Source organism: Brachypodium distachyon, chromosome 2 (assembly GCF_000005505.3).
Source record: "Brachypodium distachyon strain Bd21 chromosome 2, Brachypodium_distachyon_v3.0, whole genome shotgun sequence".
Taxonomy (NCBI): Eukaryota; Viridiplantae; Streptophyta; class Magnoliopsida; order Poales; family Poaceae; genus Brachypodium; species Brachypodium distachyon.
In genome coordinates, this window is record NC_016132.3 from 16,481,619 (window position 1) to 16,495,141 (window position 13,523).

Below are 13,523 nucleotides of genomic sequence, written 5' to 3' on the forward strand. Positions count from 1 at the left end.
CAACTTCGCAACGGTTTTGTTTTGGGGTGAGAGAGGCTCGAACTCTCGACCTCAGGATCACTCAACAAAGCTATGAGACCTACTCGCTAGCCAACTGCGCCACTACCCCATTGTTGATACGATCTCCAAGTTTCCTTACTTGTACAAAAGTTTCTAGCTATACGACTAATACGTCATGGAAATCTTAACAGGATATATATTTTGTAAACATAAAGTAAGCCGTAAATGCAAACTTGAGTAATTTTTTTTGAGAGAAACTCTAGTATTTACCCACATTGGCTCAGGTTGATCCTTAACGGGTCCATCCGTGGGCACGGCACGACCCGAGATGAATTTAGGGGCCGGAAACCCTTTTTATATGGAAAATAAAAAGGAAGATAATAGTATGCGCGCGCTGGCGCCGGACAGTAGCTATACAGGCACCGTCACGGCCGACGACGGAGCTCGATCTTCTGTCGCACATGAGCTGGTAGCCGTGGCCGGTGAAGTCCACGAGATGTCACCTGTTCCGCGAGCACGTACGGATGCAGAGACCGGACAAAACGCAAAAGCACAGGTTTCTCAGCTCGCTGCCGCTATTTCGTCCCGGCCCCAACAAGAATCCAAAATCTCTCTTGGACTCGTGCGAGAAATATAGCACCGTGGCTAATTTGCTTCTTGTTGCAGTCTCTTAGTTAGGCTCGCAGACAAACCCCCAAAATATGCTCTCCGGCTCTCCGGTCTTACAAAAATGAAAGAAAGGAAGAAAGACGAGACGCAAACACTCGGTCGATTTCCGCCGCCGGACTAACAATCGATGTTCCCAAACTTCCGATGCCCCGACAAGCCATTTCGCATAGTAAAGACAGACGCGCCCGCCATGAAATCATCAACGCCTTTGTCCCCAGACAAGATCCGTCGCCAGCCGTAGCCGTGGACACAACACGTACACACACACACATACATATAAACCGGCTTCAGGCAGTAGCTTAGCTACTAGTGGCGCCTGACTGGCTGCAGCAAACAAACGCACACACCCTGCATTATATTGGAGCTTAATTTGCTAGCTAATCAAGCTCAAGCTCAAGCTGTATAGATGGACAGCGTGGTGATGGTGAAGAGCGAGATCGAGAGTTACGTGGGGTCGTCGTCTCTTGCTGCCGGGACGTCGTCGGTCGGCGAGGCCGAGGCCGGGGTCGTCGTCAGGAGGCGGAGGAGGGAGCCGTTGGCGGCGGCGGCGCTCGGGCCGGCCGGTGGCGGCGTCGGCAAGCCCTCCGGCGCCTTGCCCGGCATCGCCGTCAAGAGGAGCTCCCGGTTTCGTGGAGTCAGCAGGTATATATACTAGCGAGACTACAAAGATTTACAAAAGCACAGACTCGACTAGCTATAGCACAACGCGTACGTTTCAGCTGAATTTTGATTGCATATGGCCAATAATTCTGCTGCAGGCACCGTTGGACGGGCCGTTACGAGGCGCACCTGTGGGACAAGAACTCATGGAACCCGACGCAGAGGAAGAAGGGCAAGCAGGGTAAGTACGGAGCACGTCCTACTTCCTCCTTCCTAAAATAAGTGACGTCGATTTGTATAGAAGCCATGTCACTTATTTTGAGACGGAGGGAGTATTTACATGCATGTTCGATGTCGATGATCATCACACTGTGTAGCTAAACGCCTAAATGTGTGTTACTGTTTGATGATGTGTGGACAGTGTATCTGGGAGCGTATGACGAGGAGGAGGCAGCGGCAAGGGCCTACGACCTTGCGGCACTCAAGTACTGGGGCGCGACCACATACACAAATTTTCCTGTACGTACTGTGAAACACGATGGAACGAGCAATGCACCTCAAGTAAACAAGTCTGTCAGATACAGGAGCATGATAATGTCAGTGGCTAAATTAGTTCGGTTGGTACACATGTTTCAGGTTATGGACTACGAAAAGGAGCTCAAGATAATGGAGAGCCTAACGAAGGAAGAGTACCTTGCATCCCTGAGGAGGTGTGCTAGCTAGCTACTGTACATGTTTATGTATATTACGTCACCTGTTCAACTCTGAATTTTTCAATCTGATGCTCTGCCAGGAAAAGCAGCGGTTTCTCCAGAGGCGTGTCCAAGTACAGAGGTGTTGCCAGGTACGCCTACGTCTTGCATTCCGACAGAGAATCCCATAGTAAATACTCCATCCGATCTTAAATTATTGACGAAATATTACAGCTATCTAGACGTTTTTTAGAATAGATACATGCATATTTGGACAAATTTGAGTCAAGAATTTAGAATCAGAGGGAGTATCGTTGTTTCATAACATGTCCAAAAACGAAAAGGCAGAGTAAATTTGTAGTATACTAGACTGAACGTTGTCACACTTTCAGGCATCACCAGAATGGAAGATGGGAGGCGAGAATCGGGCGTGTCTTCGGCAACAAGTACCTCTATCTCGGAACCTACGGTGAGAAAAGGTGCCTCCGACCAAGGAGATTTGACAGTTTTTACACACATTCAGTTTCAGTTCATACCTCACGTTGAAAATGAAAAACTCGCAAACTTGATATAGGCACGCAGGAAGAGGCGGCGCGGGCATACGACATCGCGGCGATCGAATACAAGGGCGTCAACGCCGTCACCAACTTCGACCTCCGGTCCTACATCACCTGGCTCAAGCCGCCGCCGCCGGTGCCGATGCCGGCGCTCGCCGCGAACCCCGACCACCCTCTCCTCGCCATGCATCCACATGCGCATTCCGTCGAACATGAACGGTTCATCCCCCACATGCTCCCTCCTCTTCCTCCCCCAGCTCTCTCCCGAAACCCTTTCGTCCTCGATCCCGACGTCGCCGGACCGCACGAGGCTGCCGTGGCGATCTCCCCAGCAGGTCCCTCCGGCGGGGCGTTGAGGAGGAGGGACTCAATGTCGTCGTCGTCTTCATCGTCGCCTACGGCGCTCAGCCTGCTGCTCAAGTCGACGATGTTCCGGCAGCTGGTGGAGAGGAATGACCCGGACTACTCGGGCGCCGGCGGCCTGTTATCAGGGGATCACAGCCATCGCGTCGAAGCAGAGCAACCGGCGGGCGGGCAGGTGTTGCTGCCGGGGGAAGGGTACGAGTACCGCGACTTCTTCCACGGGGTTTCGACGGACGCATGTGGTCTCCTCTTCTCGTCGCCGAGCAGCGGCCATGGTGGTGGTGTTACTGCTGCCGGGTTTCAGGGGGACGCCGTGGCGGCGTGTTACGGCGACCACGACGATGGCGGCGAGAGGATGGCGGCGACGAGGACGACCTGGGATGGGCCGTTTGCGGACATGGCGTCGTTGTAGACTTGGGTTTGGGGAGAATGAATGAATGTATCTTATGTAAATTAGCAGTACTTGTACAGTTGGATTTCGTCTACAATGTAAGTAAGCAACCTCGTTTTCTTCTGAATTCTCCGTTTGTTTTCGAGAGACAACTTTATTTCGGGGGAGCCGGGGAGTTGTGCAAGAAACCGTGCTAATGTTATGAACATTACTACTCCCAAAAGTAATTAAACCTTGTAAAGTTTGATCTAGTAAAAATTAAATAACTCTTCTTTCCTATTCACTGATTTTTTTTCTTCCGGAGAAGAACTTTGTTTCTGGGAACGCAAGTCAGCCGGACGCATGAGAAGTCAGACATTTCCTCGCGGTTATCCAACGTTACAACCATCTGAAGTGTCAATTTTTTAGATGGAACCGCATGCAGACAGTCATTGCGGGCTTATCACATTTAGTTACTAGGAACTGAGCATTACTGGTTTAAAACAAATGGAACATGTGGTTTAGTTAAGTTATAGCAAAATCTTCTGAATTCTGGCACTCAGCATTATTTGATAAAACAAAACCATTTAAGTCTTTTTTTGCATAGTGAACTACTTGCTTTTGTTGCTTAAAGTGAGCTAGCCCTATACATCCTGAGGCGAATTTTGAGCTTGAGCAAGTGTGATCATTTGATATGTAACAATTGTTTCTGAATTGCAAGAAGAAATATAAAGATCTATATTCATTCCAGCAAATGGATTACTTTGTTTCTCAGAAGTTTTGTCTTTTTCTTGTTTTATAGTCATTACTGAGTTGTTCGTTTGTTCAGTTCATATGCCTTTAGGTGACCTCCTTATGCTGCTGAATTATGCTTTGTGTTATCTGTTATGGAAACAACAATTACATGCATCCATCTGAACTCTGGTCCTGAAGCTCGTCTATTGTTGTGGGACCAGTAATTGAAACGGTCCTTGGTCTGCGTGCCGTGGAACCATTATGGAAGAGCAGAACTGTTGTGGCATGCTTGCCTTCTCTTGTCATCCTACCTATCCAATAACCTTTCTTTCTCTTCAAGATAGTGCAAATGTAGAAAGTTATCTGTTGATGTAACTGAAAATGTGACCCAATCATGGGAGGTGTCTCAACAGCTTCGAGATGTTGGGCTCTAAAAGATGTCTGCCTGGAATAAGGTAGGGAGAGTGTGGTTATTTAATTGAACGATTAAATTCTATATGTTTACGTCTAGTCAAATATAGGTTTTGTAATATATTTTATTTACGTTGATTGACTTGAACAATATTCTCAAGTTTAAAACAGATTTAGCTTATTTGGTTAAGTAACAATTTTTTTCCTTCAAAACTGAGTTCCAGATTACATACTTTTTGGTTCTTTTTAAGGACAAATAGTTCGGCAGAAGAACTATCTAAGATGTCATACTGAACCAGCTACCAAACTACTTTTTACTTTGATCTAGATGGTTAGTCCTCACTTTGATTTAATTTTTACTTGCTATAGACCTAAGCACAGCGGCCCTGTTAATCTCGTATTGACATACTTGTGTCCAGTTTACATCTTGCTCACTAAATACAGGTTACTACGTGGGCTTCTATATCATTTTATTGCAATCACAGGATATGCGACACGTGCAGGTTTACTAGTGCCTTCTACTTCCTCTGTCCTAATATACCAGGCGCATTAAAAATCTCACAGGTACCAAAAATGACAGAGCAGGAGGCCAATGGTGTGGAGAAATCCCCTTCCCTACCTGCTGAAACTAGTACACATAATCTAGATTAATTGCCTCGTTTGATGCGCAGGCCAGGAACACACCAATGAATAGTAAGTGCAGGGATGAAAAAGCACTTTACTTTACCGATTGTTTAGTAAAAGCTGAGGATATTTTCGGGAGGAGAATGGCAAGTTCTGACCGCGCCTGGTATACATGGAGTTCAAGTAAAGCACCTGGTATACATGGACGGAGGGAGTAATGCATATGCATCGCACACAAAACTTGAAAAGAATATAAGCGCATAGTGCGGCTGTCTGCCCGTATGCGGAAACAAATGATCGGATGCACTTCCTGTGAGAGGAATTGAAGCTAAGCCTACACCTCATCTTAATTTGAGCTAGCTTAGCAAGGTCGGAACCTTCAAAATACTCTTAATTTCAAAGACAAACCAATCCTGCTCATATTTTGCGTTTGTGTTATATCTCTGTTATCTAGAAGATACGTAAGGTTCTCATTCACGCACATCTTTCATCCAACCTTCTCTAATTAACTGGAAGAAGTAAAAAAAGAAACTTGATGACAGATCAAATAAAACTACGTACTCTCAGTTCACCCCTCAACCCGGTAATCAAGCACTCTCGATTTTTTTAAGTTAAACCGTAAGAGCTGCACGATTGCATTCCGATAGCATTATACAATGTGAGACATCAAAGTGCGATCTTCGAGGATCGAACCCTGGTGGGCTGCTAGCATATACCACGTTTGCTGATCACCCAAACTATGCTTGGTTCTCAAGCACTCCAGATTCAACCCTGGACCTCCTAAATCCCCACAACTCTTTCTCCACGGAGATCGAACATCTCGCGGTGATTGGCGGTGGCGGTGCTGGCGTCGGTACACAGGAGTGGTGGAGGTGATCCGTGAACTTGTCGGTGGCGGCTGGATGTTTTTACATGTGTGAGGGCTTCACGAAAATAAAGAGGTTGGATGAAGGGATCGGTGAAACACCAATTTATCTATTAACAAACACACTAAGGAAACACATATGTTGATGATAAGACATTTTCACTCTTCCAAATTATATCATCGTGTTTCCGTAGCAACGTGAGGTCAATTTTGTTAGTCAAATAGTATGACATAACACTTGCATTAGGTGGGGGCAGAGTCACTGTATATGCTGCTGGCCGGCCGGAAATGTTGAAGAGCACCATACGGCACCGCTGCACCACCCCTTTAGACGCCGTTCGTTCGACGCGCGACGTGACTGGTGCTAAATTAGTGGAAATCTAGAATTTTGCATGGCGCGACAGCTGATAAGACGGCAGATCGCAGCTGCACCGGTAGATATTTGGGATCCTCACGGCGCACCTTGCTCCCTCTATTTAGTCGCAATGTCGCATGGCCAGCAGCCCATGAGCAGTCAGCTGCAAAACGAGCACAGCAGGGGGAAATTAAAAGAGGCTTCGCGTGCGTCCTCTCCGTGCAGGGGGAAATTAAAAGAGGCTCCGGCGGCCCCTCCGTCCTCGCTCCGACCGACGAGCTCCTCCACCCCGTGCCACCTCCACACCGCGCCGCCACCCCGATCGACAGGATTGTGCACTGAGGTTAAGGTACGTACTGCCATGAATATTAGACTCTGATTTCGGGTTCCAGACTTGTTCTTTTTCAGTCGACTTTATATGTAGTCTTATCTGAGGATGCAGCTGGGTATACTGTTGGATTGTTAGTATTCCAAATTCATGCTTCTGTAGATAACTGGGGTTCCTGACAAATTAGATAGAGGAAGGCTGAAATTAGACAGAGGAACGCTGAAGCTAAGAGCAGTAGAAAAGGCTATGTGCTGGCTTGAGAAAACTACTACTACATGTTTTAATTACCAAAAAATAGGCATAAAAGTGCTGGTTTCTTAAACCTAACTTCATGGTAAGTACATATACTGTTCAGGTGTCATTGATGCCATGGTTTCAGTAGATCAAAACAACACTCGGCGTCGGTATTTTACTGAACAGAAAAGCACTTGTTTGGGACAGCTTGGCCGGGGCAAGGCCATTATATTGGACGTCTTGCAAATAAAAGTAAAATATCTGCATCTCTTATTTTGGTCGGGCCAGATTGTGGTGGACAGTGCGAAAGTGTGTAATACTGGGAGGTTGATTTAATGGAATCTATTTCCTTCAAAAAAAGATTGTGGTGGACAGTGCGAAAGTTTTGCTACTTCATAGCCAGTTTTGTGTTTTTTTTTACCTTGCAAAATATGTGGGATTTGACGTTTATGATGGTTAATCTTATATTGGTCAGCCATCTAACAAGTAGTGCAATGTTTCTTGGCTGCTCCTAACATTCTTGGGGTGGTAGGCAATTGACTCAAATGAATGTGATGGCCACCATCTTGTTCATGGGATTGCTTGTGGTGACTGCACAAGGTCAGTGTTTCTAGGTCTTGTTGTATTCTTCTCTTCTTGTTAATTTACATTAATTTCACACATAGTGATGGTTTAAACAATACTCCTACATGATATTGGATGAAATTAATATATAGGTCGTCCGGAGGCCGGAAAAAGAAGCTACCTAGACGGTGACACCAACACCGTGGATGGTGTCAAGATTAGCGTAAGATTTTGCACCATTGCGACACATAACGACAACGACTGTTACTGCTGCGTCAACCTCAAGAGCAAGCCGTGTTTCAGGACGAGGGCTCGATGCCAGGCTCAATGCCCATCCCAAGTGTCCGTCGTCTGAATCGGTGTTGGGACTACATGCATAAAGTATAATACGGAGTACTACCCAGGTTCTTGATCGCCTTAAGAGAAATGAATACTAGTACTAATAGATTCTCATGGTAGTTTAATAAACGGCGCCATGTCGATGGATCAACCAAAGTGCTTATATATTTATGAAGTGGTTTTCTTACTGAATTTGTCCTGGGTATAAAACTTGTGTCTGGTAAGGGTCCAACCAGAAGGTGAGAATGATCGATCTGATGTGCGGCTAGCTAGATCTTTCACGCAGTCTCCTCCCAATAGACACCAGATGATCATGCGGACGCGGATTTTGGGATCCCTGGGGAAGCGGTATCAACGCTGCACATCATGCCGGCGCGGGGGCGCTGTGGTGGACGAACCGGAGGGGGATTTTGTTTTTTTTAGCGAGGAGGGGGATTAATTGGGGGAAAGCAGAATACCGACAGAGGAAATCAAACGCTGGCCCAACTGGCCCAGGTCCGAAGGCCCGGATAGCGCGCGCGAAGGTGGACCATTTCCCATCGGGGTGGCATACGTAGGGTGTTTCGCGCCTCTAAAAAAAAAACGTAGGGTCACTTTGGCTAGCACGAAGGATTCGCGTCCACGGTCGCGGTTCGCGATTCTTGATCGGATAAGAGCATCTTTACCAACAGCAGGGACCCTAAACCCTAAACAGGGTCCCCTATTCAGTATTTAGGGATGGAGGCAAAAAATCATTTTTAACAGGAATTCTACTCTCAAGTCCCTATTCTAGGGAGGTCTCCAAATCACACCCTCAAGCCCTCGTTCCTAGGAACCTCCGAAGGAAGTCTCTGTTCTTGTCACGTTAGCTCTTCATCTCCGTGCCCATGTTCCTCCTTCCGATGCCGAACCCGTCGGCCTTCCTCCTGCCGCCGCTCCCCCTCGTCGGCGGCAAATCTTGCCGCCACCTCCCCCTCGTCGGCGGCAGATCCCTCCGCGCTCCTCCTGCACAGCAGTGCCACACCTTGGGCCGCCACCGCCCTCGCTCTCTGCCATGAGCGTGTGCCGCCGCGGCCCTCGCTCTCCAGCGCATTTACGAGTCGCCGCCCTCCGTTGCGAGTGTGCCGCCGCCCCCAATCGGGCCTGCCCACGGCCGCGCTAGCTCGCCAAGCCCCGCCAGCTCCGGCAACTCCTGCTCCCAAACCATGGCCGTGCCCCTATTTTAGGGGAGAAAAAGGCAAAATAAATAATAAAAGGCAACAACTCAATGACAAGTAGGCCCCATATGTCATAAATAGAATAGGTGCTGTGGAATAGGGCCATTGCTGAATACACTTATATTTTTTAAGACCCTAAAATTTGAGTAGTCTCTAGCTGCAGTTTAGTGACCCTGTTTTAGGGGTTACTGTTGAAAATGCTCTAAGAAATAGATCTGAATAATAGTATACACGTGCTTCGCCGTGCACTAACAAATCTGAAGAAATGTCCATCCAGCTCATCGGACCGTTTACTCACCCATATCATAACTGCATAAACTTTTTTTTGTGAGAAGGCCAAGATTATATATTAAAATCAACCAACCCTTACAAAACTATCTTTAAAATAAATAAAAATTACACGCAAATTTGGATGTCTTCCTCTGCACTCGCCGGTGGCGCGTCGTGAGCTAATCTAGATGATGCCTCTGGACCTCCGAACCCACTGATCGTTATCCCATGTAACTCACGGGCCGGCACGTCTGTCTGAAATTTCATTTGGCCCAGCTACATGTCTCAAAAGATAAAAAATCTTTTAAACCTACTATCTGTATCAAATATGTACCCAGAGAAACATATCGACGGGCAGTGTGATTAAATGGGCCAAAAAAATGGGGCCGCGAGAGAATAATTTATTATTATTTCCTCGCGATTTTTTTTGAGGGGGAAGACATCCAAATTTCCTCGCGAATCTGTTTCCTTCAGTGTCGGACCAGCACAACCTTCGCATGGTCCAGCTGCTCACCGCCCATGAATCGAAATCTGCTAGGCCAGAACGGAAGCGCGTTTGTGGCACTGCTTCCCATCCTGAAATGAGCCTAACAATTCATACTTGTTGTGCCGAATTGCGAGTTGGGCCATGTGACCGTTGACGCGGGGCTGGAATACGGAACGAATAGTAGATGGGCCTCCTAAATACATCCGCGTGGGTTTCCCTGACACGCAATCTCTATGCAAGCTCTGCGTCCACGATAGAGAGCTAGCAGTAGCTCGGGAGAAAGAAAAAACTGCCAGTATACGGACCTGCTATGCTGCTATGAGTAAAACGAAAAGGATACGACCAAAGAAAGGGACTGTAATTTGGAACAAAGTATTTTCATATGAATCACAAGAAATGAATTTTACACTAAGTTTTTCTATGATGCCATGTAAGATTGGTTTCGATAATTCCTATGGGATTCCTTCATTTCCTTTACTTTTTGGTGGATTCTAAACATTTGCTCAAGCCTCATGTGTGTGAAGCTTCCAAACAAGTAATAAGTTGTATAATTCAGGGGTTTTAAATTCTTGTAGAAATCAAGGAAGTATTCAGCATACCAGATTGGTTAGAGACAGGGCCATCAAAAACTTCCGTTTGTTTTAACCAGATGATGCAAACGGTTGTGCAGGCGGCCGATCCGTGGCTCGCTGCGCCCTAAAAAAGAGAAGAGATAAACTAAACTGAGGTGCTTCGTGGGCTGCAGTCCACGTGAAAAGAAATGGGCCTTGGCCACATATTTGGAGTTGGGATCAAAACTTCCGTTTGTTTCAAAAAATAAAAGGATCAAAACATCCAGGACGAGGGAAAAGAAATGGGCCTTGGCCACATTACGTACGATCAGAACTTCCGGGACCTCCTCTCTAAAAAAATATATTCAAAACTTCGGGACCAGGGAAAAATTATGGGCTTTGCATTGGCCACATTACTTACTGGGAAAAAAAGGTCGCTCTCCTCACGGCCCGAGCGCCGCCCCTCGCATCACCTCACCGGCGACTATTTTTATCTCTCGATTTAAAATCGATTTTTTCTAAAATTTTGCGAGTTCTTTTGGTTTTCTCTTTTGCGATTACAGATTTCGAGCTGAATTAACAACGTTAGAGAGGAACCAGGTGAGGTGAGTGCCTCTCTTGCAGTTTTGCTATGGTTTCTATGGTCCTTGCTATTATTCGTTCAATAGTGATATTCAGTATCCTGTAGTGCATTGCGCTGTTAAAAATGTCGACGATTCAGTTCCGGATGTGCAATGCTCTAAACCTACTACTTGGATCACATTGCCAATTCAATGGGTCAGCTAGCTGGATTATTGATTACATTTTGCAACGCCTCCTTGTTCAGTGTTCACCATACATGTTCTACAGTAGCACAAAGATATAGCTGTCTGTTAGCTAAAATGGTTGCTTGAAATACGGCACCACTAACTTAAGGCCTAGGATACGAATATGCAGCACATTGGCACCGAATTAATTAAGACTAACATGCACGCGATATTGACCGAATTGTTTGGCACATGTGGATTTCAGGGGATTTATTGAGAAATTTTGGAATTGTAGTTCATATTTTAATTAGAATCCACAGAATTCCCTCAAAATCACGTGAAACTGGCCCGCCTATCTCAAGCAAGCCCTTATGTGACAGCATTTTTTTTGAAAAAAAAATCGACACTAACATGCATATAGGCGTATTATGTCGCAGGACAACATCGTTATTTTGGCGCAAAATTATTTAAAAAAAATGCGCGACAAGACCACACCACATCAAAGATTGTAATGTCATTTCCAAAGAGAAGGATAATCGTTGTGCAAATTGAATTTACATAGAACAAAATGTGCGCACCGTGTAGACTCTCTCATATTCCTTCCCTTAATTTATTTCATCATGGTGGACAGTGGCGGCGCTACCAAGAGATTCATGGGTGGGCCAGTCTAAAGCACAACAGAAATTTTTGGTCCCAATCACACCACTTCACTGAACATTTGTCATTCCTCAAATTTTCTGTTCTCCGTGGTTACATCTCACAAACAAAAGATGCTACGACCTAAGAAAAATACCTGAATAGAGAATTGGGGAAGATGAGAGGAAGAGGGCGCAGGGCAGCCCGCGGGGTGAGCAGCAGCAGCGTGTGGGGCGGCGCTCGCGGCAGAGAAGTAACATCCACCGCGACAGCGGAGCAGCAGGGGACGGCAGAGAAGTAACAGCCACCGCGACAGCGGAGCAACAGGGGCTGCGGGCGTAGGGCTGCAGGCGTGGGGAGACAAGGCGAGGCGGCGCAAGGCAGTGGCGCAGGCTGTGGGCGCGTAGAGGAGTAGCAGAGCAGTGGGGCAAGAAGCGGTCGCGCGGCCCTGGGCCTCGATTCCGGCCGTCGTCCTAGGTAGCGTAATGGGCTAAAGGGGCATGTCTACCATGAGTTTCCTACTGGGCTGGGCTGGGCAGTGGTAGTTTTTTTAAAAAAAAAACTAGGCGGGCCAGGACCCAGTTTGGCCACAACATAGCTCCACAAGTGATGGTGGACGTACTACATAACCAAACCACTAACCTTTGGAAACTAATCCAAGCTGTACCCTACCATTAGCGTTTTTCTAGCTTATTACCCCTTGGAAAACAGTAGCATGCATCCACACTTATCTTTGTCAGCAGCTCTGCGTACTATATGGGTTCTACAGTAGCACAAATATATCTTGTTGTCTGTCAGATAAAATGATTGCTGGTAATAAAGCATTACTTACCACGTTGGCACCGAATTAGTTAAGAAGACTAACAGTCTCATACAATCCTTTTCCTATTAGGTAGCTAGCTTATCACTGCCACTGGTCACTACTCAGCATGGGTGTTGACTAGAGCTATAAACACTGAGAGAAAGTGGAGACGGCTCAGAAGAAACATGCTACGGAGCCGAAAAGGACAGAGAGTTGGAGCCTACTGCACACCAGCTTCACAAATGATCTGTAGAGCCCTGTGTCCCTCGCAAAGAACATGGTGACACCAGCGGAGACGGAGGTTGCCGAGAAATACAAATATAAAATGATTATTGGAAATACAACACTACTAAGTAGGATAGGAAGATGCAGCACATGGGCACCGAATTAGTTTAGAAGACTAGCACTCTCACACAAAGATAGTACGTGTGTTGGGGGGGGGGGGGCGAGGGCCCCCTCCCTGGACGTGTGAGCCCTCTCCCCTCGGTGGGTGCGTGTGTGTTCGAAATACTTTGATGGATGTGTACCTACATGTGTGTATATAGTGAGACCCCCCTCCCCTTATTTGCGACTAGACAATACACGTGGCCGCAGATTTGGATGAAGCTGTAGGTTAACTGGAGTAGGATCTCTAGAATCACGTAGCTGCATGCACATAAACACATAAGTAAAAGAGAACCCTAATTGATTAAACCGACTAACTCGAAGCAAGAGATCAATGAAATAGCGGGTGAAGAAATTAAAGGATCAAATGACTTACGTGTAGATCTTTGTATAGGTTGAATAGCCAAACAATGAGAGCAACAGTATGCCGGACAAGAAGCCGAAGACGGTAGGGCGAACCCGCTCCGGGTCCTCGGACTCCCGAACAACTTCATCTCGATCTATACTATGAGCAAATTAACGAGAAGCGGCAGCCATGGAGCCCCCGGATCTTGAGTATCTCCATCTCTCTCTTTCTCCTTGTCTCTGATTTCTCTCTCTTGAGTTTCTCTCTCTTTTTGCAGCCATGGAGCGCCGCCGTCCCCGTTGCTGCCGCCTGGAGGCGAGGAGGCCGCCGCCGATTGGGGACGAGGAAGCCACCGCCCATGAGCCCGCCTGCCTCCGGATCTGCCTCCATCGACCTCGG

The 13,523-nt window shown here is 46.9% G+C and overlaps 1 protein-coding gene and 1 long non-coding RNA gene across 2 annotated transcripts; both read left to right on the top strand.

Annotated features, from left to right (window-relative positions):
* Positions 1-989: 989 nt before the first annotated feature.
* LOC100836944 (ethylene-responsive transcription factor WRI1) lies at positions 990-3,474 on the top strand. Its single transcript, XM_010232804.3, has 7 exons — positions 990-1,311; positions 1,428-1,510; positions 1,691-1,788; positions 1,906-1,979; positions 2,063-2,113; positions 2,354-2,430; positions 2,536-3,474. The coding sequence occupies exons 1-7, from the start codon at positions 1,076-1,078 to the stop codon at positions 3,291-3,293; spliced, it is 1,377 nt and encodes a 458-aa protein (XP_010231106.1). The 5' UTR covers positions 990-1,075; the 3' UTR covers positions 3,294-3,474.
* Positions 3,475-6,365: 2,891 nt separating this feature from the next.
* Positions 6,366-7,900, top strand: LOC104582603. The gene is made up of 3 exons (XR_730413.3): positions 6,366-6,590; positions 7,336-7,403; positions 7,520-7,900. It is a non-coding gene; the product is annotated as an uncharacterized LOC104582603 (long non-coding RNA).
* Positions 7,901-13,523: the final 5,623 nt, after the last annotated feature.

Excerpts from the sequence above, each read along its gene's own strand:
- LOC100836944 (XM_010232804.3), top strand. The coding sequence starts at position 1,076 with ATGGACAGCGTGGTGATGGTGAAGAGCGAGATCGAGAGTTACGTGGGG. Across the intron at positions 1,980-2,062 it reads TACCTTGCATCCCTGAGGAG|GAAAAGCAGCGGTTTCTCCA; the intron begins GTGTGCTAGCTA and ends ATGCTCTGCCAG. Across the intron at positions 2,114-2,353 it reads AAGTACAGAGGTGTTGCCAG|GCATCACCAGAATGGAAGAT; the intron begins GTACGCCTACGT and ends TCACACTTTCAG.